This window comes from Lissotriton helveticus, chromosome 3_2, assembly GCF_964261635.1.
Source record: "Lissotriton helveticus chromosome 3_2, aLisHel1.1, whole genome shotgun sequence".
Classification (NCBI taxonomy): Eukaryota; Metazoa; Chordata; class Amphibia; order Caudata; family Salamandridae; genus Lissotriton; species Lissotriton helveticus.
Window position 1 is genome coordinate 185,707,381 of NC_136062.1, and position 27,951 is coordinate 185,735,331.

The following is a 27,951-nucleotide window of genomic DNA, read 5'->3' on the forward strand; positions in this document are numbered from 1 at the left end:
ACACCACCATTATATGGAGGAAAAGGTAACTGAACTCACAGAATAAAAAATGGTGCGATGTGAGGGGCACAAGCAGCATTCTCAAAGTCCCCCCTAAATACAACTAGATGTACAGTAACACATCTTAATGACTTCAAACGACTATGATTTCACTCAATGAGAATCCCAGGCTCTAGAAATTCGACAGCACCACAGAAATAGAAGTGTGCTAGACAAATAATGCCAACATAACAAGCGAATTGTTATGGCTCAGCAAAACAAGAATAACTCACTTAAAAAAAGAGGGTGTTAGCGGTCACTGATCATGCACTAGTCACAACACATTTTGACCAAATGACCTGCAGTGTTTACAAAAGGTAAGTACATTACCCAAGGTTACTGCCCAGCAGATCTGCGGATATGGTTTCTAACTACATACTATTTCATCTCTGATGCAATGCGCCTTAATGTCCTGAGGCAAATATCGATGGTAAGTTTCAAAGCAACAAGCAATGCATAAAAAACAACCCTGACAGTACGGAGTTGCTTGTGGGAAAAACGAAAGGCGACTAAAGCGAGGAAATTTGTTGGCGTCATCAATGTAGATGATACAGTCTCTTTTAAGATTGATATGAAAAAGAAAAGTAGAAGGATAAATGAATCATATTTATATGAAACTCAAAACACAATTCCGGGAAAGTTAGAAGGCAATCCACTCATAAGCACTTTGTCAATATGAAAGACAGGATTAGAAGTCAGTGAATTCTGGAAAGGGTTTACTGATAATTCCTGCTTAAATAATGTGTAGCAGTAATCAGTCTTTACAGAAAAGTGCTAAGGATAATAAATGTCTTTAGGTTACATATCAGTGTTTGTATGTGTTAAACAGTCTTGAAATGAGCACTCAATAACTGGTTTTGGTCAGCAGAAAACTCCTAACAGGGAATTTCCAATCATGTGAAAATTAAGCAAGGTGACAGGATTTGTTGTGTTTAAACCTTACTATGGACCGTCTATACTAAGGATGAAACAGGTTACTCTAAGAAACATGTACCTGTCCTATTTCGTTTAGAGTACAAAGGGGAACATAGCAAGACTATAATAAGAGAGTACCTAACACAGGTAGTATATTCTCCCAAATGGCTGTTTACTCAATTTTACCTTTGAAAAAATACAACACAGAAATGTGTGTGCTGATGGCTAATGAACTCAACATGAAATAACAGATTCTCTAGGCTGTCTGAGCAACACAAAGTGCAGTATAATAATTGCAGGTGGCACAAAAGAATGCGGTCCAGGTGATGGAGCCCCCAGGGCTCAATCTTAAGCCCCCTCCTGTTTAATATTTATGTTAAACCTCTGGCGGTGATCGCAGAGGAGGCTGGGCTATCCATTTTCTCTTACCCGGACGACACCCAAATCATCTTCTCCTTTACAACGGAGAAGTTACCTGGACCATTGGTTCTTCAGGCCGATTTAAGTAACATTGCATCTTGGATGCAAGCTAATTTACTCAAACTTAACAGAGAAAAAAACGAGGTCCTGATTCTGGGCAAAAATAAAGATCTCTGGAGGGCCCCCAGCACTGGCCTACTGAAATGGGTATCCTTCCCCAGCCCACCCATCAAGTCCGCAATTTAAGTTTTATCATCAATGACAAATTATCAATGAAACAGCAGGCAGTGAAGGTGGCAGCCACTTGCTTTACCATTCTGAAATGGTTGAAAAAAATCATCTGGATGCTCCCCAGCCATACCCAAAAAACTGTTGTCCAGGCGCTTGTGACCGCCAGACTGGACTAGGGGAACATCCTTTTTTGGGGGCTAATAAGGATGTAATACGGAAAGCTTCAGGTGGTTCAAAATTCAGCTGCAAGATTGCTCTGCCAGATTCCTAAAACATCTTCCACCTCTAGTACCCTGGGAGATCTACATTGGCTTAGAATCGAAAGCCGTACCAAGTTTAAAGCCTTGGCATATATGTTCAAGATCAAGGCCGGTACAGCCACCCAATGTCTGCAAAATCTGGTTTATCCCTATCAACCCTCTCGTTTGTTACGCTCTTCTACCCAGGAAAAAATTCTCGATTCCCAGAGTCTAGCTTACGAGGACTGGAGGTCGCTCGTTTTCCAACTTTGGTCCATTCCTGTGGAACTCTCTCCCCATAATACTTCGCAGTGAAACAACATATGCGAACGTTCGTAAACGTTTAAAACTTGGTTGTTTAGTCAGTAATTTTTCATCTCTGCTGCTTCTTTTTCTTCAGGCCGGCGCTGGGAAACCCTTGTTGGGTAGCTGTGCGCCTTACTAACCTAACCTAACATAACAAGTGCACATGATTTATAGCTAAACGCCGACTAGAAGTCAGGGTGACACTGGGGTTGTGTGTGGCACACAAGAGATGACCATGCACCTCTCCAACACCAAACTTGTGAGTTCTTCATCCAGCTATTACTTAAAACCAAGTGAGATTCAGAAGATCAAATGTAAAAAGATAAAATACATGTACACATTTTTTCCAAATCAGGCACCCTATCAGGAAATATTTTAAAACCTCAAAATCACAAGTGTGTGTGTGAGAGAGAGAGAGTGTGTGAGAGAGAGAGAGAGAGAGAGAGTGTGTGTGTGAGAGAGAGAGAGAGAGAGTGAGAGAGAGTGTGTGTGAGAGAGTGAGAGAGTGTGTGTGTGTGAGAGAGAGAGAGAGAGGGCGGGAGAGAGAGAGTGTGTGTGGGTGAGAGAGAGAGAGAGAGAGAGAGAGAGAGGGGAGAGAGGGGAGAGAGAGTGTGTGAGAGAGTGAGAGTGTGTGTGCGTGTGTCAGAGAGAGAGAGGGCGGGAGAGAGAGAGTGTGTGTGGGTGAGAGAGAGAGAGAGAGAGAGAGAGAGAGAGAGAGCACACGAGAGTAAGACTATAGAGCAGGTCCTTGCTGATGTAGTGGGTATTTAAATTTAAGATGTCATTCTCTGCACTTTTTCATACTGACTTTCACATTTCTACCGATGCCACTTGAGTTCTTGTCCATATGCCTAATTGTTATTAGTTTATAGAAAAAAAAGCATATTTCACAGGGTAGTTTGAAGGACATTTCATTTCTTAGGTTGAAAATATTAATCTATTCAGCGTGTGTTTGTAACTGGGCTTTTAGCATAATCGGGTTTTTATGTGTGTTTATAAGTAGAAGGTGTTGGATGTGTCTGATCTACACTGCTGTTTTGATGGAGTCCTCGGCTGCGCCTAATTTATAGTGGGTGTACAGGATCGAACCTTGAGCTTGATATGTCGTGGTTTGCAGAGGGCACGTGTGTGTTTGGCCTCTGCTGGAATGCCATGTGGCACTTACCATGAACCTGTGTTAGGTGACAGATGGGCCTTACAACCTGTGGCCGGTCTGTGCTTGTTTGGCAGATGGAGCTAATCTACTGCTGATTAATGTTCATGCAGCATGTGGGGCTTAGCGGTGTCTGTGCTTGAGTGGCAGACGGATCGTACCTGTACATTAGCTGCTATGTGCTTGATGATCAAGCTCTTTCTGGTCGGTTCTGGTTTTATGAGTTTCCAAGAACATTTGAGTTTGTCTTGTGAATTCCATCTGTAAACGTGTATGCCATATAGAGCCCTTATGTTCCTCTTGGCTGTAGTAGATAAGTGCTTTGGCTTTAGCTGTCTGGGTTATGTAACTGCTGGTGGCTTCTCTTACTTGGGCTCTGCTAATATAGAGCGTCTCTTGGCTGTATGTGCAATGCCGTTGTGCTGTTTCTTTGGGATGCACACAGTCAATACTAGTGTGCTATATGCACTGGTTGTGTGTGGTATGTGCTATGTTTCATAGCAGTGTGCGGTAGATGCAGGTTTATACTTTCCATTTGTGATGTGATAAGGCGCCGGGAGATCCCCCTGGGGAGGATTCATTGCGCAATAAAAGTTTTAATAATAATAATGTATGATACCTTATGTTAGGCTGTTTCTTATTAATGATCTAATGCGTCGGTTCTAGTATGTGGCCTGCCCAAGTATCATTCTAAACAACTCAAATCCAATAACATGAACTCACTGCCGGCGAGTCTTGGGAAGGAAGCCCACCATCTCCATTGCTAACTGTAAGCGCTCAAAGTCATGCTTCAGGTCCTCGCCCTCCACTGAGAAACAGTCCTGCAGACGGAAAGCAAAAGAAACAACAGTGTCAGGAGACATGCACATGCAGCTTTTCAAACCAGGAGAGATCTATATCGAAGACATCAGCCAGGAGAATAACAGTACACGTCTTCAGGGACCAGGACATGTATGCGTAAGTATACAAGGACATGCAGAGACGAAATAAAAAAAGTGTGAGGCCGTAGGCAAGCATACACAGTAACCTCACCTTGCTAAGGCGTTTCTCCCACAGTGCTGCGTTCCTTTTATGTGTGGGACAGTATGTACTTATGCCTCTATAACTTTTTTCCAAAAACATGTACCCTGGTCAGATTTGCATCGTTTTTTCCTAAAAGGTTGAAGATTCGAAAGGTAGCCAGGGTTTATGGATTTCCCTTGCGAAAATTAAGACGACAAACAAAATGTATCAACATTTTCTTTTCTTTAAATGTATTGTTCAAGATAGTATGTAGGTTTTTTTCTAAGAATTGTGCAATTTTACAAGCGATAGTAATTTTTTTTTATACCGACTTAATTTGTGGTGGAAACTGGTGGGAAACCCATTGGTGAACCTAGAAAGCCATACATTTATGAAATGCAAAAAAAAAAATTGAATTCGGCAAGGGACCAATTGTGGAGATCGCTAATGGTTTTCCTCAAGAAAATAATGCTTGAAATAAAATATAAGTGAATGGAAATAAGTGGGAAAAACAGAAATAAGAAACAATGTTTTCATCTTTACTTTTTTTAGCGCCTTGATGACTGATCTACAAAAGTAATAAACTGGTGGTTTGATCGGGATATATACCACAATTCTGCCTGTTCAAGTTTATTTGTTTGATAAATTAAATTCTTACAAAAAAGTACACTTTAAAATATCTTCAACAATAAAAAAGTTTAAGAGCATCAAGCAAATAATTTTACTAGTCTTCTAAAAAGCGGAACTCTAAATTAAATTTGCCTTAAGGCCTTTTGCAATCACAGATAAAAATTTTACAAAAGCGGAATTCATTAATAGATCGTTCGAGCTTAGGCACGCCATTAGTGCTTGTCTACAAGTTCTTACACCTCGAGCATTGAATAACCGCCTGAGGATTACTTTCCTTTCTGCTTCTATTGCAGGACCCAAACATAAAAGATGCAACATATCTTCTTGTCCCCCTTTACACAACCTACATATCATATTGCCCTCAGTTAACTTCCACGGTGGAAGATGACACAAACCTGGCCATAGACCAAAGCGCACTAATAAATGTTCGCTTACTTTGGACAGACCAAGGAGTTTCTAGGTAGTTTTGGACTTGTTTTTTCTTATAGTCGTTTACAATTGGCCAAGAGTGTTTTCTTTTTACCAGTAGTTCTTTGTCTTTTAGCAGCGATAGATGAATAACCAGTTTATTGTTTTTTTTAAACTTTCCTGGGTGATAGTATTTTCCCAAATTGGTGTTAATCCAAGTTCTTCTTTTGCTTTGTTTAAGTATGCTCAGGCTTGAAGTTTCCTATTATCTCTTACTTCTTTCCATAATATTTGAGACAATCGATTGACCTGGTCGTTTTTTACACGGTTCCACACTTTTAAAATTTGGCCTTGCCGGGCATAAAGCTGATTATTTATCCCAAACTCCAGCCTTATTTGTGCCTGTGAGGCATTACACGGTAGGTTGAAAAGTATTTTGTATGTTTCTGCCACTGCATTGTTAATTAGCTCCGCATCCTTCCCATTTAGGACTTCGGCACCGTATGTTAAAGTTGGTAATAGTTTGGCCGATATGATTTTTAATAAAGGACCGTATATCAAGGCGGTTAATTTCTTTTGTATGGTTCTAAATGCGGCAACCAAGCTATTTGCTTTCCTGGTGATATCTTTCCTTTGGGGGAGAAAACTTCCACTCTCGTTGAATAGGACACCAAGATACCGATAGCTATCAACTTGTTCTAGTTGGGTTTGTCCCAGCATCCATTTATTTGTTTGTCTTCTGCTCCTTGTGACAACCATTATTTTAGTTTTTGCCTCATTTATTACCATTTGGTTATCCTTTGCATACCTAAGTGATCGATCAATCAGTCTTTGCAGTCCTACTTTTGTGTGACTCATCAACACCACATCGTCTGCATATAGCAAATTCGACATTTGTTTTCCCGCTAGCCTCGGTGGATGTGAGTTAACTTCGTTCAATGATTGAGTGAGGTCGGCTATGAATAAGTTAAAAAGTAATGGTGCAAGGACACAACCCTGCTTGAGGCCGCCTGTCACAGGTATTTTATTAGATAATGATCGGCCGTCACCGACCCGCACCCTGATCCAGGTTTCAGAGTATAGTAGTTTGATAAGGTTCAGTAATTCTGCCTGTCCATTTTAGGTGGGGGCTGGTTATGGCACATTAGGGTATATGAAAGTCCACCAGACCATCAGGAAAAAAGTGGAAAAAAGAATGGGGTGCATAGGGTGACCATTCTAGTGCTGCACTACACTCTATCCCCCAACCACCAGACATTCTTTCTGCATCTGGAGGAGGCAGAGTGGGGAGAGTTAACCCTTTGTTTCTCTACTGGCCCATATGTCAAAACTACAGCAAAACTATCCACATTTCCTCTTGCTTGCCATGGGGATGGCTGCAGTATCTGGGTCAGTAGGGAGTGGTGTTGCATAAAGACTTGGGGCTTTAAGAGTGCAGACAACCCCCCGTCAAGTGCATAAAGACTGTTGGGGCTTTACAGGCAGGGTGTATGCCAATCCTTTGCACCCACTGTGCATCAACCACATCCCCACCCCAATGACGTAGACACAACCCTGGGGGAGGTGAGATTGGAGATAACCCTCTCCTGCAGTGATCCCCAAGCAAGGATCAACTAAGGAGAGGAACCATTAGAAAGGGAAGATTCTCCCCTTTCCAGTGGTACCTTTCCCATGGTGATCTGTGCTCCAGGTTGAGCACCCATCACAGGAAAAAGAACCGGTTGCATTCAATTTTAGGAGAGGTGATGTCAGAGTGGGTGGCACGCTGCGCATCACAACTCTAAAGAAAACATTTGAAATCTCTCACAGCTTTCCTTTAATTTTTAAAAAAGAAATCCCTCCGGTGCCATCACTTGAGGGATTTACGTGCTTAAGTAGAAGGAAGCAACGTATACTCTGCAATAGGAAGTAGCATGGAGGACTTGAGCGTACTCCGTGCTCAGAAGGTTCACCCAAGAAGACAATAACATGAAGAAAGGGGCACACAGACACATGCAAGTCGAGAGTGAGACCTAGACTTGAAAGGATATCATTAAACATAATGAGGCTAAAAAATAACTTAAATGACACAGCTGAATATGTTCAGTGAAATGAGGGAAAATAAAGAAAGTACAGGCACTAACTCAAGCTGTGCAAAAGTAAAAGCTTTACTCCCTGAAGGAACTGCAGAATGAGAGACAAAATCCTTGTTTCTATCTCGGGTCTACCTCACTTACTTAATTAACTATAAAGTATGGCAGTCCTAGAAGGGTTAAACTCCAATTTGTTTAATTTCTAAAATATATTTTAAAAATGTAAGGAAATTCAACAAAAAGCGCAAGAAAAATGGAATAGTGATAAAACAGAACAAGAATCAGATAAGGAGAAGTAGTAATGGAGAAATTGGGGGCAGAGACAAGGACATAGATAAGGATAGAATTAAAAAGCTTAACTAGAAGTCATACTGTATTAAAAGGAGCCAGCCATATTATGATGAAGGTCGGACAGACATGAGTAGAAATAGTAGAGCACAGGTAGAAATAGGGATGGAGTGATCAGGGAATAGGCAAGGGCAGAGGGCACGGGTCAGAAACTTAAAAAGGTTAAATAGCCCACATCATCTTCAAAATCTACATCACCTACAAAATAGTAAAGTCGAGTACTCCATTTTAGGGAAGTTTAAGCTCTCCTGTGGGCTGCATATCACTTGCAGCAGCAGCAGCTTAATACTACTTGAGATGAAAATAATGCAGGAATGACAAGACTATGGGCCTTCTTTTGCTATCCTCCTACAATCTGGAACTCCCTCCTATACCACATTTGGCAACCCCCTTGCTTTTGCATACAGGAAGGAATGGAGGAACATCTTCAAGTTACATCTCTTCAATTTGCAACCATCAGAATGATGGATAATTCCTGATCTCCTGGCTGTATCTCCCAGCTTTTTCCCACCACACTCCTAACTTATACCCTCGCCTTTCTACATCGCTACCGTCTTTTTTTGGTAAGTTTGCACTACATTAATCCCCATATACATAGGAGACATTTGTGCGAAAAGTGGTTGATACAGTCATAGAGTTTGGGGGAATAAAAAACCATCACATTCATAGAGGACCAGACAAGAGACCAGAGCTGTCCAGAGAGATTCATCAGTGTGAGGATACCCGTAAGGAACAAAAAAACAGCACTCTCGTCCTAATTGCTAAGATGTCACAGGGTGGGTCACTGGTCAGGGAAAGGATTTAGGATGAACAGTAATAGATGTATGATACAGAGAAGTACTTTTTTATTAATCAACCATTACACAACAGAGAGGAGGAAGATCTTTCGTGCTTTCTGCCTAAGCAGGTACTTCAGTGTCTGGGGAAATAAACGTGGGTTTCTACCAGATGAGAAACAAGTGAAAGGCATCTGAAACGCTGTTTATTTCTCTTGTGGCATGGAGGAGAAGAAGACAATTGAAATGAACCTGTAGTTAGACTGAAGACAATAGAAGCAGGATTGCTAGTTCAATTACAGAATTTTCTTTCGCTAAAAGGCCAACATGGTATTCATCCCTAGGGCTAAGGTTCTCTCCAAATGGGGGTAGGTAGGCTGTCAATATACTCTATGTTCACATTACTGGACATAGAAAGGGACTAATCTAAAGTCTTGCTGTTGCTTCATTAGCAGCAAAAAAGACTTGTGGTGACAATCTAAAAACTTGATTAAACAATGGCAGAATAGTGTTGAACTTCCTCTCTAGTGCTACACACAAATGTTTTTACCCTATTTTAGGATACAGCCTCACTGCCACTGACATTTAAAACACATTTTGAAAATGATTTCAACAGGGCCTACTCCTATCACAAGGTGTGGGTGTCAAGTTTGGGGCACCTGACGACTCAGGGATAATGTTCATCCAATATTATGGCCCCTTACACAAAATGTGGCTATTATGGTCAAGTTGCCAACAATCCAATAAAGACTCGGTGACTATGGTCTGTTTCGTTCTAGGTTGTTGTACGAGGATGCTTCTGAGGAAGGTCTTTTTTTTGTGGCACAACCATGTTAGAGACTGAATGTTGTCCTTTTGATAACACAATGCTACAGACTACACTACTGTATGGGCCATCATAAATCTGGTATAACAATCTTTCTACTCCAGCCACTACTGATTTCTGAGAGGTCTGATATAATAAACTAGGAAAATATACAATGCCATAGAGCCCAGAAAAAAAGAGACATGTCTGACCGTTGGGTAACATGTTTGAAGACAATGACACTTGAGTTGAATTGACAATAGTCTGTCCTGGTAAGGAGATACTCTTGCATTCGTTGACCCTCCCTCTGCATCAAAGTATTGCAAGCACTAAAAATGAGGAAATAAACTTTGTTGAACGTCAGAGTAAGTTGGCTTTGAGAAGACCAATAGCCTTTTGAGCTGAGGGAAATCAACAACCAAAGAAACATTTCAAAATGTTATTCGGGGCTGATTTCAGTGCACAGAGAAGTTCTTTCCAAAACGAAATCTACAGAAAAAAAAGAATTAAAATAAATTACAGTAAGGTCTGTGTTTTGTGCAAATTGGGAAAGGAAAGTTTGCTTCTTGCAAATCTGTGGTGCACATCCAGTCAACTTGGATGAGAGAAGTGTTGTTGAAGAACAGCATCCTGAACTTTTTTCCTGCTGGTGCACTGGTTTACCATCCTCAGATCTATGAAATCACTAAGTTACAGTGTTGGTCCTTTCCTTTTGACCTGGTAGTAGACAGCAGAAGGAAACTTGTTGGGAAAAATCCGGAAATACAATTTGTATCTATGGTACACACAGTCTACCAATTATAATGTGTATTTGTAAAGTACATGTTCACCCCGAAGAGTATCTGGGTTCTGAATAACAGATGTCTATTGTTACCCAACTCAGTGGTACACAATGGCACTCACTACCTGTCTACCAATCATCTGTTGTAATCTTGACTTGCTGCGACATGGATACAAATGCTTTCTACAACTGGGGAAGTTGACGGCGGGGTGGAATATTTGAGTCACTGCTTGGAGTTTGCAGGAGCTTTTCCAGTAGGTAGGCATTTTTTGTCAATGGAAGTTATGTGGTTACCGTTTTCAGTGCTCCTCGCGTGTTCTTTGGCACGAAGGTACAAGAAAAGACATTTGGCTTCTAAAGTACCACTGATTTCAAGTGTGGAGAAACCTTGAGGGTTTCTGAATTATTTTTTCAATTTAGTTATAATTGTGCACACCAAACCTAGTGAAAGGGAAAGTCTAGAATCATGTGACACATCTGATGGGATTAACAAAGTAAAACAAAGCCAGGTGATCCAACAAACAGACCGTGGCAGTAGTGCAATGAAAGTAAACTAGCAGCACCTTTCATTGAGCCAATCAGGTTCCTGGCATGATAATGCGCTGTTTATTTATCATGAGTCTTCTCTTTTGACTTTCTTCAAGAATTCAAAACAATGAATCATGCAATCACACAGAGCATGCTAATAGCACCACGTGAGAGCAGTGGATCTAAAGTACCTTAAAATAGTCGCTGATGAGCGAATTCCAGTAAACCAAAATAAACATCCTGGTGCTCTTTAACTGGTGCTTGTTAAAGGATGGTCAGACCAAAGCAAATAGTAGCTACTGCTCAGGAAGCACCTCAAATGACTACGGATAACTAATGCAATTTTAAAGGAGTAATATATAGAAAATGTAGCTAGGACATCGCCGGTATGTATGTAAACCACTGCAAAGAATTAATGCTGGACAAACAAGCAATAGAAGTAGTCAAATTTTATATTATACAGACCTTTGTAGTAAAAGCATCACTTTTTGACAGCACATTATTTCTTCTATTGTATCTATGCAATAGAAGCCAATACACAAAAGAGTGAAATTTTAGGTCCTAACTTTGACGGAGAAGCAAATTATGGCGATGCCCAAAATAACTTAAAAGATTGCCTTTCTTTATATCAGCCGAGCAGACTGCTGCTCACTGGAAAGCAACTACTGGGGCCATCCACAACTAATCGCATTAGATCAGAGTTGTGCCTGTCATAATCAAGCAAGCAGGTTATGAAACACTATGCGAGAGGAGAAGAGGAGTGATTGAACAGCTTATCCCATTTAGGAAGCCTTTGAGGACACACTTATGCCTACTATTGATGAATGTCTTCCTGCTGTTCTAAACCACCAGGCTGCCCAAGGTATTGAGAGCATTATATAAATGTATGGTGATTATATCTGCTACGCTTATTGGGTATATATTTCTAATGTATCAATTCTTCTGCTGCCTTTTCGTTAGAAGCTGATCATATATAACAAAGGACATTACATTTCCTTCTGGCTGAATCCATTACAGAATGTGGAGTGGAATTAACTGGGAGACACGCAAGGTTAGATTCTGCAGCTCTATACTTCTAGTCTGGATGTCTTTTCACAGGTCTAACCAAGAATGATGTTGCAGTTATGCCGAAGGTTGGCTCTAGGAGACCAGGAATGAGAGGGCCGATGCATCTGCACTTGCCACTTGATTTGAAGGGTCTCAAATATGACTGTGAACCCATTGAGCAGTACCTTCAACCGCAAGTTGATGCCAGCATAGTGGAAACTTCTTGAAACACAACAGTGATTCAGGCAGTCACTAGCTCTCACGTGTAACACTATATTTGAGAATTCCTGTCCATTTACTAAAGCATTCGCAACAGGAGTTGCCATGGTTTTCACACCAGGTTTCTATCCCCAGCCATCTTCCTCGGTTTCAACAGCTGCATGAAATTCAAGGTCCTGTGCATTTGTCAATGATTCAGGCAAGATTCTACTAAAAGAACCCTTCCAGGATTATACTCCTCTTAAATTTCTGTCTTGAACAGACTTCTTTTTCCAAAGATTAAAAATACTGTCTCGTCTGGATTGGTGTTCTTTTTCAAATGGCCATGAGATTGAATGCTCCCCATCTAAACCTAACAGAAAGTACTCATTTTTTAGCCTTTTACAAGCAGGTAAAACACTGGTTGGTTTGAGAGTACAGTAGCCTTCAGCCAGCGGATTTGGATCTGGTAGCACCAGGACACCTTTTCAGGTATTTGGGCACTTAATAAGGCCTAATAATAATATGGAGGCCATCAGGACACCCATGTGTGAAGTGTTGGAGATGAGATTTAGTATGATACTGTCAAGAAAAAGCATGAACATGGAGTAGTATGCCTTTAAAGAAATATAAAGGACTTATAGTCCATAGGCAATCTACTTTGCTAGGTACATTTGAGGAAATATTCATAGGCGCATCATCACGAGAATGGTAATTGTGGCATTCTCTTTCTTTGGCTGCCCATTTTTGCCACATGTAATATCACTCATTAGACCAATCTACTCTACAGATCTTGTGAAATCACTTCCTGGGAGCATGAATGTCTTCCTACAGAGTTTATGGAGAAGGAGAGAAAGTAGGCTCTGCAACTACTGCTGTTTCTGAAGGAAGGAAATCCACTAGTCGAGAACCTCGAATGGCGTCATGTGGGACAGGCAATTTGAAGTCATCCTCAGGTGTTGGAATCAGAATAATGACCTCATCTAAAACCCCAGAGTCGTGGGAGATGGGGCTAGTATTCTGATCATCTTCTAGATCTTGAGCCTTAACAATAGTTGGTGAGCATCGCCTTAACTTTGGCATAAGATAACACCAATTGATGGTGAGTACATCTGGTCAAGAAGACCTCAATGTCGACCCAGAGTATTCCAACCTCCTCCACTTTATGGGAGTGATGAACTGTTGAGAGTGCCAACGCAGACAGGGAATGGCAGTGACCAGGAGGTTTTTGTGGTCAGACCTGGTATTTTCTTGGGTGGTGGAAGAATGTGGTCCTGCTACACAGCACAAGTTACCTATCTGCAATTGCCAATTTCCCTTCCTAGAACTGACGTGACTCAACAATCTTTCACGATCTTCTTGTAAGACATCTTTTATCACCTTTCCATCACAGGATGGGCACCTGTCGAAAAGGAAAGGCAATATAAGAGAAAAATGCAGGCAGAAAACAACTCAACCCAACAGTATGAATACTAATCCTACCTACTGAAAAGAGTTTAAAATCCTTGTCCTTTCGAGTGAGCAAATGGAGAAAAAAATGAAAAATATTCTTCAATGAAGAAGGAGTTGTCAGGATGTTGTCTCAGCGAACAGAAGAACACCCGGCACCTCCGATTCCCTACTGAGTTTGATAACAGATGCCAGAGTTCTGAAAGTGACCAGACTAATTTTACACTGTTTTCCACATCAAGTGAAAGACCTCAAGTTCCTGCTTTCAAGACCGTGCTGCAGTGTTGTTTGAATGCAAGTGTGTATATAAATATCATTGATTAATTCATTTAAATATGATATTGAAATTGCGTTTTTCCCGTTTGAAAACAATTTAAAATGTCCTCCTGGATCTAGCACCTACACAAAGAATTGTGAAAGACAATACTGTGATAGGGAATATTACATTCGTTGCCTTCACAGCCTCAGTGAGTTTTGCTAAATTGTAATAGATCCCAGGACTAATGGGCACAATTCTCGAAGTATACCTACTATCTTTGCCATACCTAGTTCGAAAAGATTCAAACTGACATAATTCCAGATGACTTACGGTTTTGACAGTGAACCGAAGGTATACGCTTAGTAGTGGTACTACTCCATCAGAATGTCCAAATCGCCTGGTTTAAGAGCAAACATTTGTATGTCCTCATACTACCCAATGTACTTTTTTAAGGACTTTGCTACTCTTTGGGAAGTCATTATGCCCATTTAAACAAGTCACATAACAAAAAAGAAAGGGGTAACTCTTGGAAACTGGGTAAGTAAATATAGTACAGAAAAATGGTTCCTGGTGGGGGAAGTCACAAGAAGAGACCTCCTAGGCAAAAGAATAAAAAAAAACGAATACATCAGTATGAATTAAATAATTAAATTCAATATATCAAGTTACAATGCAGGTGCTCCAAATATGACACAGTGAAAGTGTAAAGTGGCATCAGTGAAGAAAGTGTGAGTTGGTGCAGTACATAAATGATATATGTGTGTGTGTATATATATATATATATATATATATATATATTATATATACACACATACATACATACACACATACATATATACACAATTAATATGTACATGGAAATTCAGAGGCTGATGGAATAGATTAATCTTTGTAAGACTCCAAAATAGAGAAAATAGAAGGACACTAATCACTCATATCAGTACAATGGTATGTTGGTTGATGTTTAAACCTTGTTAAACACAATTTGCATTGGTCCTCATCAGGACAAAAGACAATGGTCGCAACCATTATATGGAATAAACTTGCGATGGAACGAATGAATCAAAGGAAAGTTGAAGAATCGCCTGGATAGCGAGCTCTTGGTTTGCAAACAGCACCTTCTGACGATCAGTGCTACAGTCTTCTAAGCCTGTCAAAACCCGCGGCACTGATCTGTGGCTATTTCTTCCTATGAAATCTGTCATTTAGTTTTTACTCAGTACTTCAGGTACCTCAATTCAAGCAATAAAACAAGTCAGGAGATTTCCTAATTACAGCAGTTTACTTTTTCAGTGGCTTTACATGTGTGCAACGCATGGGGCACATCATTTCAGAGGCCGAGCATAAAGGAGTAGTTTCTTGGCTGTAACTCCAGTTCTGTAGTAGGGGTATCTCTGTGATAGTCATAATCATCTGAATAGTCCCGCCCATGTGCGTGGACCCCGGAGCACTTCATTAGATATATCCTCACAACTCTTGTGCAGTGCCTGCAATATCTGGGAGCCACCATCGATACTCGCAAGGCAAGCGTGTGTCCTTCGAAGGAGAGACGCTTATCAATCCTTCGGAAGGCTCAGGTTCTCATGACCATTCCCTCGCCGACGGTGAGGACGGTGTCTTCTCTCCTGGGTTCCATGGCGTCTTGTATCTTCCCCACTCCACTTGTACGCCTCCACATGCGGCCTCTGCAGGAATGTCTGGAGGATCAGTGGGACCAGAGACGAGGGAATTGGGAGGGCAGGATTCAGCTGTCGCAGCAAGCCCTCCAATTCATCAAGTGGTGGTGCTCGCCTCACAATCTCCTCCGTGGGATTCCGTTCCACAAAGCGATACCAGCTCAGACCATTGTGACAGATGCATCTCTCCACGGCTGGGGAGCGCATTCAGACCAACTTCAGATACAGGGCATGTGGTCCCAGAAGGAGGCCACGTACCACATCAACTTCCTGGAACTCCGAGCGGTTCATTTGGAGCTGAAAGCCTTCCAGACGTTCTTTCGCACCAGTTCCCTGCTTGTCCAGACAGACAACAACAACGATGTACTATCTCAACAAGCAGGGGGTTCAAGATCTTGCCTGTTGTCTCAAGAAGCACAGACAATCTGGAACTCATCTGCCCGGTGTGCAGAGTGATCAGGCAGACAATCTCAGTAGACTCGTTCAAGAAAATCATGATTTGGTCTTAAACGACGAAGTGGTAAGAGACCTCTTCAGAAGATGGGGTGCTCCAGAGGTCGATCGGTTTGCCACAGTAGAAAACAGCAAATGCCGAGACTTCGCCTCCAGGTTTTACGAACCAGCGCCGCTGGGGAATGCACTGTGGATCAACTGGTCGAACAGCTTTCTCTACGCTTTTCTACCCATTCCCCTGATCCCGACAGTGTTGATCAAACGTTCCCAATCACGGGCTAAGATAATCCTCATTGCTCCGGAGTGAACTCGTCAGTGGTGGTTCTCCGATCTACTACACCGGTCTCTCCTGCCGCACCTTCGACTTCTGTGACGGCCGGACCTTCTCAGGAAGTTCAGAGGGCAGATGGTGCACCCAAACCTCTCGTCACTGAATTAGGCAGCATGGCTCCTGAGCTAGTGCAGTATGGACATCTAAATCTCCCTCAGAACTGTATGGAGATATTAAAGGAAGCAAAAAGACCATCCGCACGGACTTCCTACGCATATAAATGGAAGAGAATTTGCATTTGGTGTGCCTCTAAGAATGCAGATCCTACCTCCTGCAAGGAGGATGTCATTCTTACTTATTTACTGCATTTGGCTCAATCTGGCCTGAATTTTCGTTCCATTAAAGTTCACCTAGCAGCTTTAACTGCGTATAGGAAATGTCCATCACAAACTTCCTTTTTCCAAATCCCAGTCATCAAAGATTTTCTGGAAGGTTTGAAGAAGGTGTTTCCTCCTATTAGGCGTCCTTCACCTCCGTGGGAGCTTAATGTGGTGCTTTCTAGACTGATGAGGGAGCCTTTTGATCCCATTCATAAAGCTTCTCTCCAGCATCTGTCCTGGAAGGCAGCTTTCCTAGTAGCCATAATATCGACTCGCAGGGTGAGTGAAATCCAGGCTGTTGTCAAGAGCCTTACACTGTGTTTCATTCTTCTAAGGTAGTCATGAGAACTCGTGTGTAACACAACACAGATGAGGAGGGTCTGAGGGGAAACTATATTTAAAGACCAAATAAACCAGCCTACACCCCCCCCCCCAATTAAACTTGTCACAAGAAATAAAGACTGGCTACCATGATGTAGGGAAATCTTTATTAGAGGTAAATCATGGTGTCAAGATTAAAAGAGAAAGTGTATAGCAGTCTGAAATAATGGCTGTCCTATATAGTTGGTATCATGGTCAACATGTTTCTGCCATGCAGGGGCATCTCCCCTACCAGGGCTTTCATCAGGACTAATTAGGATACACTACTGCAATAACGTACTTGAGACCAAAATTGAATCAAAATAAATGTTACCAAATTATAGTACTGGATATTGTGCCGCCCGCAAGTTACTCACTGCGTCGGTACTTCCAGTTTCTCAAAGGATTCTTTCCCAAAGATTCTTGGGAGTAAACCTCACCTCTCCTGGCCACAGCTCAGGAAATGGAGGCCCCGTTCTGTCCGTCGGTACCTCTGGCCTTGTCCTGAGGCTCGGGGGGAGATTTCCCTACATCATGGTAGCCAATTTTAACTAGTACTTGTTTTTGATGTTTGATTACACTTTTTTTCACTGCAATTTGTTTTCCCACACCATTATACCCACGCATTGTACTCTGGGTCGGATCCATCTCGGGCGGTCTTGGAGAATTGGAGATAAACACACACACAAGATCATCAGGTGTGTCTCCTTATCTGGACCATGACATTACTCAATCCCAGATCATGAGGCTCCGCCATATGGGTGGGCTAATGGGATTCTTTTCCTATTATTCATACACTTGTATGTTCTAACACTCATACACTTGCCTCTGTAATTTTTTTGCTCAGTCTTCAGGGTTTAACAACAGACCGCCACCAGTCTTTATTTCTTGTGACAAGTCATGAGAACTCACCTTAAATACCTTCCAAAAGTAGTGTCAGACTTTCATGTGAATCAAATGATTCTTTACCCACGTTTTTTCAGCATCCTTCCTCTCCTGCTGAGAGATCCCTTCATTCTCTCGATGTTAGGAGGGTGTTAAAGTTCGACTTAGATAAGACTAAGGAGATTCGTAGATCGGATCAGTTGTTTGTTAACTATGGCTTTGTCAGGACTGGTCTTGCTACCTCAAAGCAATCCATCTCCAGGTGGATCGTGTTCTGTATTCAGTTGTGTTATCAGAAAGCCAACAAGACTCTAGTTAGTAAGCCTAAGGCTCACTCTACCAGAGGTAAAGCTGCTAAAGTGGCTTACTCCGTAACGTCCCTATTGCAGAAATCTGTAAGGCTGCCACTTGGAAGTCAGTCCATACCTTTGCTAAACACTACTGCCTGGACTCTGATGCCAGGGCAGATGCTCAGGTTGGACAGGCTTCACTGAGGAATCTATTTGCACAATAGTGGGACTTTTTGTTTCTTCCACCGCTGGGGTTGTTGGTTGGGGATGGGCTTGCTATTCTATTCAGATGATTATGACTATACACAGAGATTCCGTACTACAGAAAGAGTAGATTCTTACCTGTAACGCCAGTTCTGTAGTAGGGGTATCTCTGTGATAGTCATAGCAACACGCCCTCCTCCCCGGTGGATGAAACCGTAATATCCAGAATTAAGCAGGCCCTGCTTTACATGCCTTCAAAAAAGAACTGAAAGTAACTAGCATTTGGCTGTGCATCATGGGAAACCGAGGGTCCGAGGATTCTTGAAGGCACGGTATCCATTTAAAGACACATAATAGCAGCCTATTGGGGCTTGTCTGTCCAACCCTTCATCACCATCATGAAAAAAGGATCTTTGTGAAGGGGAGTTTCCGATGTGTGAAACTCTGTAAAATAGTTACATTTAACTGTTACCTGGCTATCTTTTTCACTTCAGCATGAAGTAATGGCCAGTGTAGCCTAGTTGTTTTTAGGTTGCATTATTGTCTATTATCTCTTAAGTGTCTATGCAGGACTGCAGAAGAGGACAACTTAAGAGGATATATCTAATGAAGTGCTCCGGGGTTCATGCACATGGGCGGGACTATTCAGAAGATTATGACTATACACAGAGATCCCCTACTACAGAAATATCACACTTATGCATAATAAGGACAGCTTGTAAACCGTAGACTGTGTTGGAGTTCGAGGGACAGTCATTTACAGAAGAGGGAGAGCTGTAAATAATGAACTTCTCAATAATTCAAGCCTACTCATAGCCGACAAAAACAGTCCTTTTATGAGTCAGTCAATGAAAGAAAGGCTGGACCTTCTACTGATCAGGTGCCAATGAGAGAAAGGTCTGAGCTGATATGGGTACGGGGAGCCTGCTAGACAAAAGGTAAATTTACTATCTGTGCATCACCTGGAAAAACACCAGGTGTAATATGGTTACACAGCTAAACAGTGATCAGATGTTATAAAAATTAGATGGAAAAAACACATATGAGAACCTTGTGACAGCAGGAGCTGGCATAACAGAAGATACACTTTTCATCTACCGGAATTAAACAACAGGCCTATGTTGGTACGAACTAGAGGCAAAGATTTGGAGCAATCTGATGTGTTCCGTTTTTATTGCCGTATGCACACTGGTTCGAGAGGAGCTGGGGAAGAATGTGAATAACACAAGATCTGCCAATAAACACAAGCAATGATTGTGCATGGTGAAAGCTCCATCCATAGTCAATTGGTATTCCACTGTGGGAAAAGCATGCTGTGTGACCTTTTACAGTATTCAGCAGTAGAACAGAGAACATCAAAACAGTGAAGTTTGTGTAAAAAACATTAAAAAAATAAGATTGAAATGATGCAAAATTTTCTGACATCCATAGCATCAAAGATTAATTTGTGTGCTTATTTCACACATATGGAGGTAGTGAAAAAATACCCTACACAAGCATGCCTTTGAGTTTACAACGATAAGCATATGGTATCCATCTTTAAATCCTAATAAAACTGAACAGCTGGCCCACAAGTAAACTTAGTGAGGTGCTCTGCCATCCAACACTACTGCTGGGGTTAGAACCATGAATCAATAAACAGTCACAACCAACAAGCTGCTTTTATTAGTTTATAGCTGGGGTTAAAATGTGGCCAGTGGTGGTAGTCAAGAGGTTAGAACATGCAGTTAGACTGTAAACCATGCAGAGGCGTGTGTACTTCAATTCATGCACACGTTTGTATGGTGTTGGTATCAACGCAGTGAAAACCTGGTACAAAGTAGTCTTTCAGACTTCAACTTGATAATTAAATTACTATTCAGTGTGAAGGATAATGCATAACACTGACCCTATGTTAAAAAAGGCAATTTCTTTTTTAGAAACGCACAAGAACAAATGGGCAGACTACAAACTTAAAGTGAAAGGGACTGCACTGCACCCCTATATGTAAAAAAACAAAGAGGCAGCCTCTGGAAAGACTCACATTAACATAATGGAATAAATATGTGTACAGTGGCCAGATTCCCTCGATCATGAGATGTCAAAATAAAATGCCAAATTCGTTAAAAAAAACAGTCAGCAAGAAATTAGACACTACATGAAGATATCGGACAACCTTTAGAATGACACCAGATATCAAACCTTGGGGTAATTACCAGATACAGCCACCTTAAATGTATATTTCTGGAGAAACTCATGCTTGAAGAAATCAATATTCTTCTTTTGTAGATTCAATATATAAAAGTCTGATCAAACTAAGGACAAGAGCTGTTTATATAAACTGATGTGCACTTTGTCCACCCTTTGGAGTGCAGGAACACTAATCACAGGAATGAAAGAAAGACTCATAGCTGTTAGCCAGAATCATGCTCAATCTTAGGAAAGATCCCTTACAACTGCCACTCCATGGTGGACCTCTAACGTCTGGGATCTTTGCAAGTGAAATTCCTTTTACGAAAGATTATAGAACCTCTTTAGGAGACAGAAGATAATGTCGTAAAATACCCTCGCTTCATGTCTCAACAGTGGTCAAATAAGAACTCCGAGTAGGATCTGTTTAGCACAATTCCATCACTTAAACCTGTGGCAGAATACGCAGCACTCAAATAAGTAATAGCAATCATAGAGAAAAATCTCCAGACTACTATTTCTGCTCACTTACTGCACGGATGATAAGAAGTTCTATTTCGTCTGCATATAAATATAGGTCGAATACACGTTGTTGAAACCCGTTTATAACTTTCAGATGTTAAGATTATTAAGAAATAAGAAAATCCATGTAATGTTTTAAATGTTTGCTTTAAAACCCCAGACAGATCCTAAAGGTAACTTAGTTCTAAGAGGAGGGGGGAAAAAGCCAAGATGAGAGAACATAAGACAGCAAGCAAAATAAATCTTATTGAGGCGTAGTATTTAAGAAAAGCACCCTTCATAGCTGTAAAATATCTCTCCATAACCAGAGTTTAACATAAACGGAAAGCTTCATTCTTGATTAATGCATTAAGAATGAAGTGACGGTATCACAATCAGACACCACCCTAATATCCAGCCTTTGATTTAATTTTAATGAAGGCATAAAGCACTCACTCTGCATCATGAAACGGAGTACAAAACTTCTCGTTTGCGGCTACTTCAGGACACCCAAACCAACTTTGGGAAAAGAGTTGAGAATTAAAAGCATTTGTAATTTAGATTTATGTAAAGACAGTGCTTCTCATAAATGAGGCACATGCCTAAAATAATTTTGACATTGCTAGTGAAAGTTAAGCCCATCTTTAGGAATCTCTACTGAAACATTTAGTAACAGTCTATAGCTCTAGAAAGACAGCTGCACTAGCTGCGCTGCTCATGCAAGGCTGAAAAATAAGATACTTTCCCAAAAGGATTTGCCACCATCAGATATGATCAGTGATGTAGCACATAATGAAAACCTCCGACCATGGTTCATGTAGACAGCAAGCTAAAAAAAAAAGAAAGTTGAGATGGCAAGATCAATCCATCTATGAATGAGGTACCGGGATAATGAAAGAGAGTTGGGAAACAATGAAGACAGATCACTACATCATCAGAGATAGCCATCTAGGCACCTAAAGACATTTTACCATGAACAAACATTGCTGTAGTTCAGGGTTAGAAGTCATGGTATGTTTGAAGTTGTCCAAATTCTAGACCTGACGCTTAATATTACTCAAATACTGCAAATGTCAATCAAATAAAAAAAACTTGTTTTGTTAAATAAATAATTAACTGACTTAAAGCATGTCTACAAGAATTAACAATTGGAAATCACACTTAATGGATTGAACCCTTATGAGGTCTTATACTATTGTATATAACCACAAGTTTATCCACTTCACATGCAAGAAATTACGGTTTTACCTGCCACTCCAGTTCTTCAGTGCTGGTATCTTTTAAATAGTCACTTGCTCAAATCATTCCTAATCGCCAGGCTGGGAATCCCTGGTAACTTTGAATAGTAGTAAACAGTGTTAAATTGGCCATGGGTCTCCACAATGGTGTCCGTTTAGTAGCAAATCTACAGCCTAAGCTCCTCTACTCTACCTGGAGGCCACCATAGTTTAGGTTTCATAAAGTGTGAGTGGAATACAACATAAATGAGCCTCTGACCGGGGAGGAGAAAAGGTCGCATTTGCAATATGAAAGATACCAATGCTGGAGACCTGGATCTTTCATATATCACATACTTAAATCAGAATAGTAAGAAGTAACAAAGCGGAAAGCAGGCTCACTTTGACTAAAATAGGTTACGGAGAATGGCCTGTCACACTGCTGATTCGCTTAGAACATTCATATCCATGCAGTAGTGCTTTGTGAAAGTGTGCCTGCTTCTCCAGATAGCCACACACAAGATTCCCTACAAAGGCATCTCAGCGTAGAGTGCTGCAGTAGTTGCCATGCTCCTGGTGGAATGCACCCACAATCTTCCCTGGAGTAGAATTTTTACCATGTTGTAGCAAACGGTGATGCTGGTTGACAGCCAACGTTCTCTTTCCTGGTTGGACAGTGATCGGTCTATCCCTGGATAGACCAAGGACACAAACAGGTGGTCAGAAGAGGAAATGTATTTTGTCTTGTCCCCGTAAGACTATGTACCTGCATGAGTGCAATGATCTCAAGTTTAGGATTTGGAAAAAAGGAGCACAGAAGGACAGGCTCATTTAGGTGGAATTCAATAGGTTCTTGCAGTATGAATTTAGGATTTATCCTTAGATAACTTTGTCCTTCATAAAGTGGAGAAAGGGTTCTTTCACCAATAATGCTTGCATCTCTCTCACTCTGTGTGCCAACATAAATGCCAAGGGAACTGCTGTTTTTTAGGAAATTAATTTTAGATATGCTCTGTGGATCCAAGACTTTTATTTTCCGTTCAGTGTGATGTTCCAAGTGAAATGGGTATGGCCATTCATTTGTGATGTGCACACTGTGCTACTGGAGCCAACTATACCGGACTGATGAGCCCTAATAAGGGTAAACCCAGAAACCAGTCTTGGGAAGCCTGTGTTCAGGTTCAGAGAGGACCTGGCATCGCAGGTCATGCTAGACTGTTCCCAGTGGAGCAGGGTCCGGATAGAATTGCATTTGGCTGGGTCCAAACGAGGAGGTGGCATTGTGTGTGAAATAACGAAGAACTGGGATGCAGCTCCGATGAATTACTAGTAGCTGAGATTAATTCAAGCATTCTAGCCAACACTTAGTTGTACTCTTCAGCGTACACCTCCTCCAGCCATCACTCCTGAGTGTCACACTGGTGCTAAATTCTCTCTCCCCCCCCCCCAAAAGCAACCTTTAGTATCCAACCCACAACAAACCATGTTTTTTTCCACAGTTCACTCGAGTGGATTGTGTAAGGAAGAGGCTGAAGTTAAAAGTTTCCACAGGTGGCACCTGAGAAACAGAACCCCAAAGGACATGAGTATAGAGGGCCAACAGGCAGATGTTGTTGATGGACCTGAATGCCAGGCTGGTGGAGGAGAACGTGTGTTTTCCAAAGGTTTCAAGGCGCTTGGGGGATTGTAGGGAAGTTAGTGGGGTTGACATTGCTCGTAGATACCAACAGCACAAAATTTCCAGAGTCGGATGTTGCATTAAGAAAGCCAGATCATCTGGGGAAGCGCAGTGGCTCCTCACTAATTGCCTGTCTACCAGGGGTCCGGATCATGGCTTTGGCCATGTCCCAAGAAGGCTGTCTGTGAGGGTCTCATTTAAAGGTAGTGGTGACTCAGTTTTAATTTGTCCGGTTGAAGGACTTCCATGAGAAATTTGTTTTTCACTTTCATAGTGTGCGTGCAAATGGAGGCCAAGAACCTCAGTCACACTCTGCATCACTACTGCAAAGGAGGCACTTTCTTCAATAGCCATTTGCGATGAGTATCTGTCACAGACATTTGCTTGAGACAGTGTCTAAACAGTTTGAACTCTATAATTTTAGGGAGTCACATTTCTCTTGCACACTGGTATTTTAAAGTAAATTTCGAATGGAAACAGTCTTGTGAAGAGATGAGGGATAGCTCCAGATCCACATCTGGTGTTGTGGAAAGCAAAAAATGTCAATACGCGTGTCTGGTGCTTATATCCAGCACTACTGTCACTTTCAGTGTGGAACAACATTGGAGTGAAGCCACTGAACGCCACCTACCGGCGCCATGGGATGCTGGGGAAGATTTTCAAGATCCAGTTTGAAGCCAAGGGAATATTCAAAAGGTGAGGAATCAACACTTAGAAGTATAGATGCAGGCGGCCATAGAAGCCTGATGACAGCATGACAAGCCAGTCATCCAGTACAGGTACAGTTGAAGACCCTGCCATCAGAGAAAGGCAGCAATCAGTGCTAAGTAGTTGGTAAATATGCATGGTGCTGAATTGAGGCCAAATGTAAATGCCTTGAATTGGTAGTGCTGCCATGTCATTAAAAAGCGGAGATATCTCCTGTGCTTCCAGTGTATGGGGATGTGGAAATATGCATCCTCAAGATACATGGACGTTAGACAATCACTTCTCTGAAACATAAGGAGGACATCTCGGAGCATTTCAGGGACTTGTTCAGTTATCTGAGGTCTAGAATAGGTCTTCCCTGTCCTGTAAATGTACATGTATTTATATAGCGCAAATCACCGACACGGTATCTAAGCGCTTGCTTAGGGAACCCGTCCTGGTATTCCCCTGTGAGATACCCCAGCAGGGTATCCACAAGGTGAAAGCCAGGCATCCCGCCGCGAGGGGCCGTAGTGGAGATTAAGCAAGCTATTGCCCAGAGTCGCAGAGTGTGACCCCGTGAGTCGAGTAGGCACCGGAGCGAGAATTATCGAGTCCGTGGAATTTTAGAGCCCGAGACCCGCCGAGGCGGGGAATCGTACCCTGGTCCACGGCCGATCTCAGCTTCCGGGTCTGCCGCCTCTAACCACCGAGCCACACTTCTCCACTTTTTCTTTATCAAAAAGGATCTGGATTTATTCCGGACTTATCTGGGATTTCAGGACTGTCTCTATCGCTCCTTTGAGGAGGAGGCAACTTTCCTGTTGCAGCTCCCTCAAGTGAAAGTGATGTTCTTTCCTGGATGGGCAGATAGTTGGACTCTGTAGAAATTGCAATGTATGACTTGAGTGTACAATTTGCTGCACTCATCATTATATGATGTGGACTCCTATGCGAGGTAAAAAATGGGAAATCCTAATTCTCCCCATCTGTTAATATGGGATTGCTAGGGGGAGCCACGAGGATTCAAGCTCTTTCACCCACACTATCTGCCATGTTTTTGTCTTCCGTTTCTCTTGGATGCATAGCCATAGTCATATTTGGGTTGGCTCAGGAGAAAATAGAGCCATCCTTGAACTCTGTACTGATTGAAGCATCCCAAATAGGCCGAGGTCCCCAGTGAGCCACGAAAAGTTATAAGCCAGAATGAAAATAAAGGAAGGCACTGAGAGATTTTGTTGTATCCATATCTGGTTTAATATTCTGCAAGGCATCAACATGCTTTACAAACAGGGTGAGTCCATCAACCTGTTTATCCAGTATTTTTGTTTGGACTTGCAGGTAAAACGCTGTAGATCCCGTAAGACCATAGCAGCATCATTGATTGCTGTGATGATGTTGCACCCTCTTTGACAGCTTTTGCTCTGCTAAGGTATGAGATTGATTAACAGCGAGAATTCATACCATGTCTGGCGATCATAACGGGCCAAAACTGCCAAGGCATTTGCCGCTTTGACTGATGTTGCCACCATGGAACCAACTCTATGGCCCAAATTATCTATGTGCCTGCCTTCCCCAGCAGGCGATTTGATTGGGTTCTCTTATCTACACAAAGCCGCACACATGATAAAGTCTGATTTCGAATGACCTGTAAGACAGGCCCCAAGTCTGGGGCCATGGGCTTCTTTTCTAAATGTGCACCACCATAAATTCTGGCTGCTGTTTTCATCTATTTTAGGCCTTCTAACTAAATAAAGTTCAGTACAGGAATAGACTAAATAGCTTTGCAGTTTGCTCCTTGAAATCCTAGAGGAAGCACTGCTGCTCCACTGAGGTCATTTGAAGACTGCATTTTTATTAGCTGCTTCTTCCATCAAAAGATGCAAACTGGCTAAGTCGTCCAGAGGTGAGTAAGTTGGATTGGTGTTCATCCCCTTCTTTTAGGTATGATATAATCATCCCACTCCCCATTACTTACATGGTCGTCGTTCGCCCTCTTCCTGAAATTGAGAATACAAATAACTGATGACTCCTCGTCTTCCTGATTTTTAGCAGTTGGTGGGATCAGTGGTTGAGTGACCACCCTTGGAGGCTGGACCGTTGGAGGTGAACGTGGTGGAAAGTGGTGAAGGAGACGATGGTAGTCAAGGTGCTGGGGGTGTGAATACAGGTTGTCCAGAAGGCTGCTGAGAGTGCAATCTGTAAAAGGTGTCCATCATCTGCTGTAAATAGGACAAAACTGCAGCAGGAACTTGCATGACCTCAGAGTCTGTATAGCAATGTCGAGGTGCATAGGATTGAGGAGGGCCATCAGTTGCAAAGGTATGTGGCCAATAGTCATACTCCTGGTAAGGATCCTCTTTCTCAAAAGGTATCTCCCTCAACCCAAAAAGACATAATGCACATCCAACTGCTTAGAGCTACAGGCAGTCTCAAAAGTGTCCTAGTCGTCGAAATCCCCTTCCAATCGAGAATCGAGAATTTGGGTGGGAAAGTTTGGTGTCACCTTTATAGGTCAAAAAGTAACTGGTAAAGAAAAGACATTCACTGACATATTGTAGACTAGGTCATTGTCTTTAATCATGAAGGAAGGGTCACCCGGTCTGGTTGTTGACAAAGGTCAGGCCATCGATGTGCAGGGGGGATGTCTTCATATGTATGAAAGACACTCTTCCGATGCGGAATGTCATCAATTACTTTTTAATTCACCAATCTTGATAATGACATGGAAGTCACTGCCGGAGACGGGATTTGAGTTAACACATCAAAGGAGCTAGATTTTCGTGAACGGGTTCGCATAGGCAGGTGTTCATCCTGTCTGGAGTCTATTTTTGAAGAATCTCCAGTCTTTTTCTGCGAGGGGGTCGGTTCAGGCACATTAGCATGTAAGCCCAACTCTGAAAACTCTATGGGCCAGATGTAGGTAGCCCAATACAGGTCGGTAACGGCCGAAATTACCGAATTTTGGCCGTTACCGACTGGTATTAGGCATTTGAGATGTAGGGGCCAAAATTAAGGATTCGGTAATTTCACCGAATGAGTAATTTAAGGAATCGGTAAATTATCGAATTCTTAAATACAGATTTGTTAAATTACTGAATCCTTAATGTAGGGAGCACTCAAGTGAGTGCATTTTTCATTTAAGGATTCATTATTTACCACAAACTACAAGTTGGTGGTAAATATCGAAAACCTGTGAAAAAGCAAATTTGTGCTTTTCCAAAAGTGCCATGTGGCAGACATACATGCCCCTGGGGCATGTATGTCTGCCACATGTGCACCCATGCACTATTCAGGGGTGCAACAGGGTGTCAATGTGACACCCTGCCACCCTAGTAGGTCTTCCCTCTATTACCGATGCGGTATTTACCGAATCGGTAATTCCCTTCAGGCCCATAGGAATGAATGGGAAATACCGATTTGGTAAATACCGAATCGGTAAATACCGAATATTACCGATTCGGTAACATTTACCGAATCATTACCTACATCACATTTACCAATTCCTAAATACCGAATCGGTAAAATTCGGTATTTAGGAATCGGTAATATGTGATTACCTACATCAGGCCCT

The 27,951-nt window shown here is 41.9% G+C and overlaps 1 protein-coding gene across 4 annotated transcripts in view; it reads right to left on the reverse strand.

Moving 5' to 3' along the window:
* Positions 1 to 27,951, reverse strand: part of MYO9A (myosin IXA) — a 1,257,959-nt gene that overhangs the window by 787,046 nt on the left and 442,962 nt on the right. For all 4 annotated transcript variants that reach the window (XM_078685018.1, XM_078685017.1, XM_078685015.1 and 1 more), the window contains one exon: positions 4,027 to 4,124. In XM_078685018.1, coding sequence (XP_078541144.1) covers positions 4,027 to 4,124 — 98 coding nt within the window. The remainder of the gene's footprint in view (positions 1 to 4,026; positions 4,125 to 27,951) is intronic.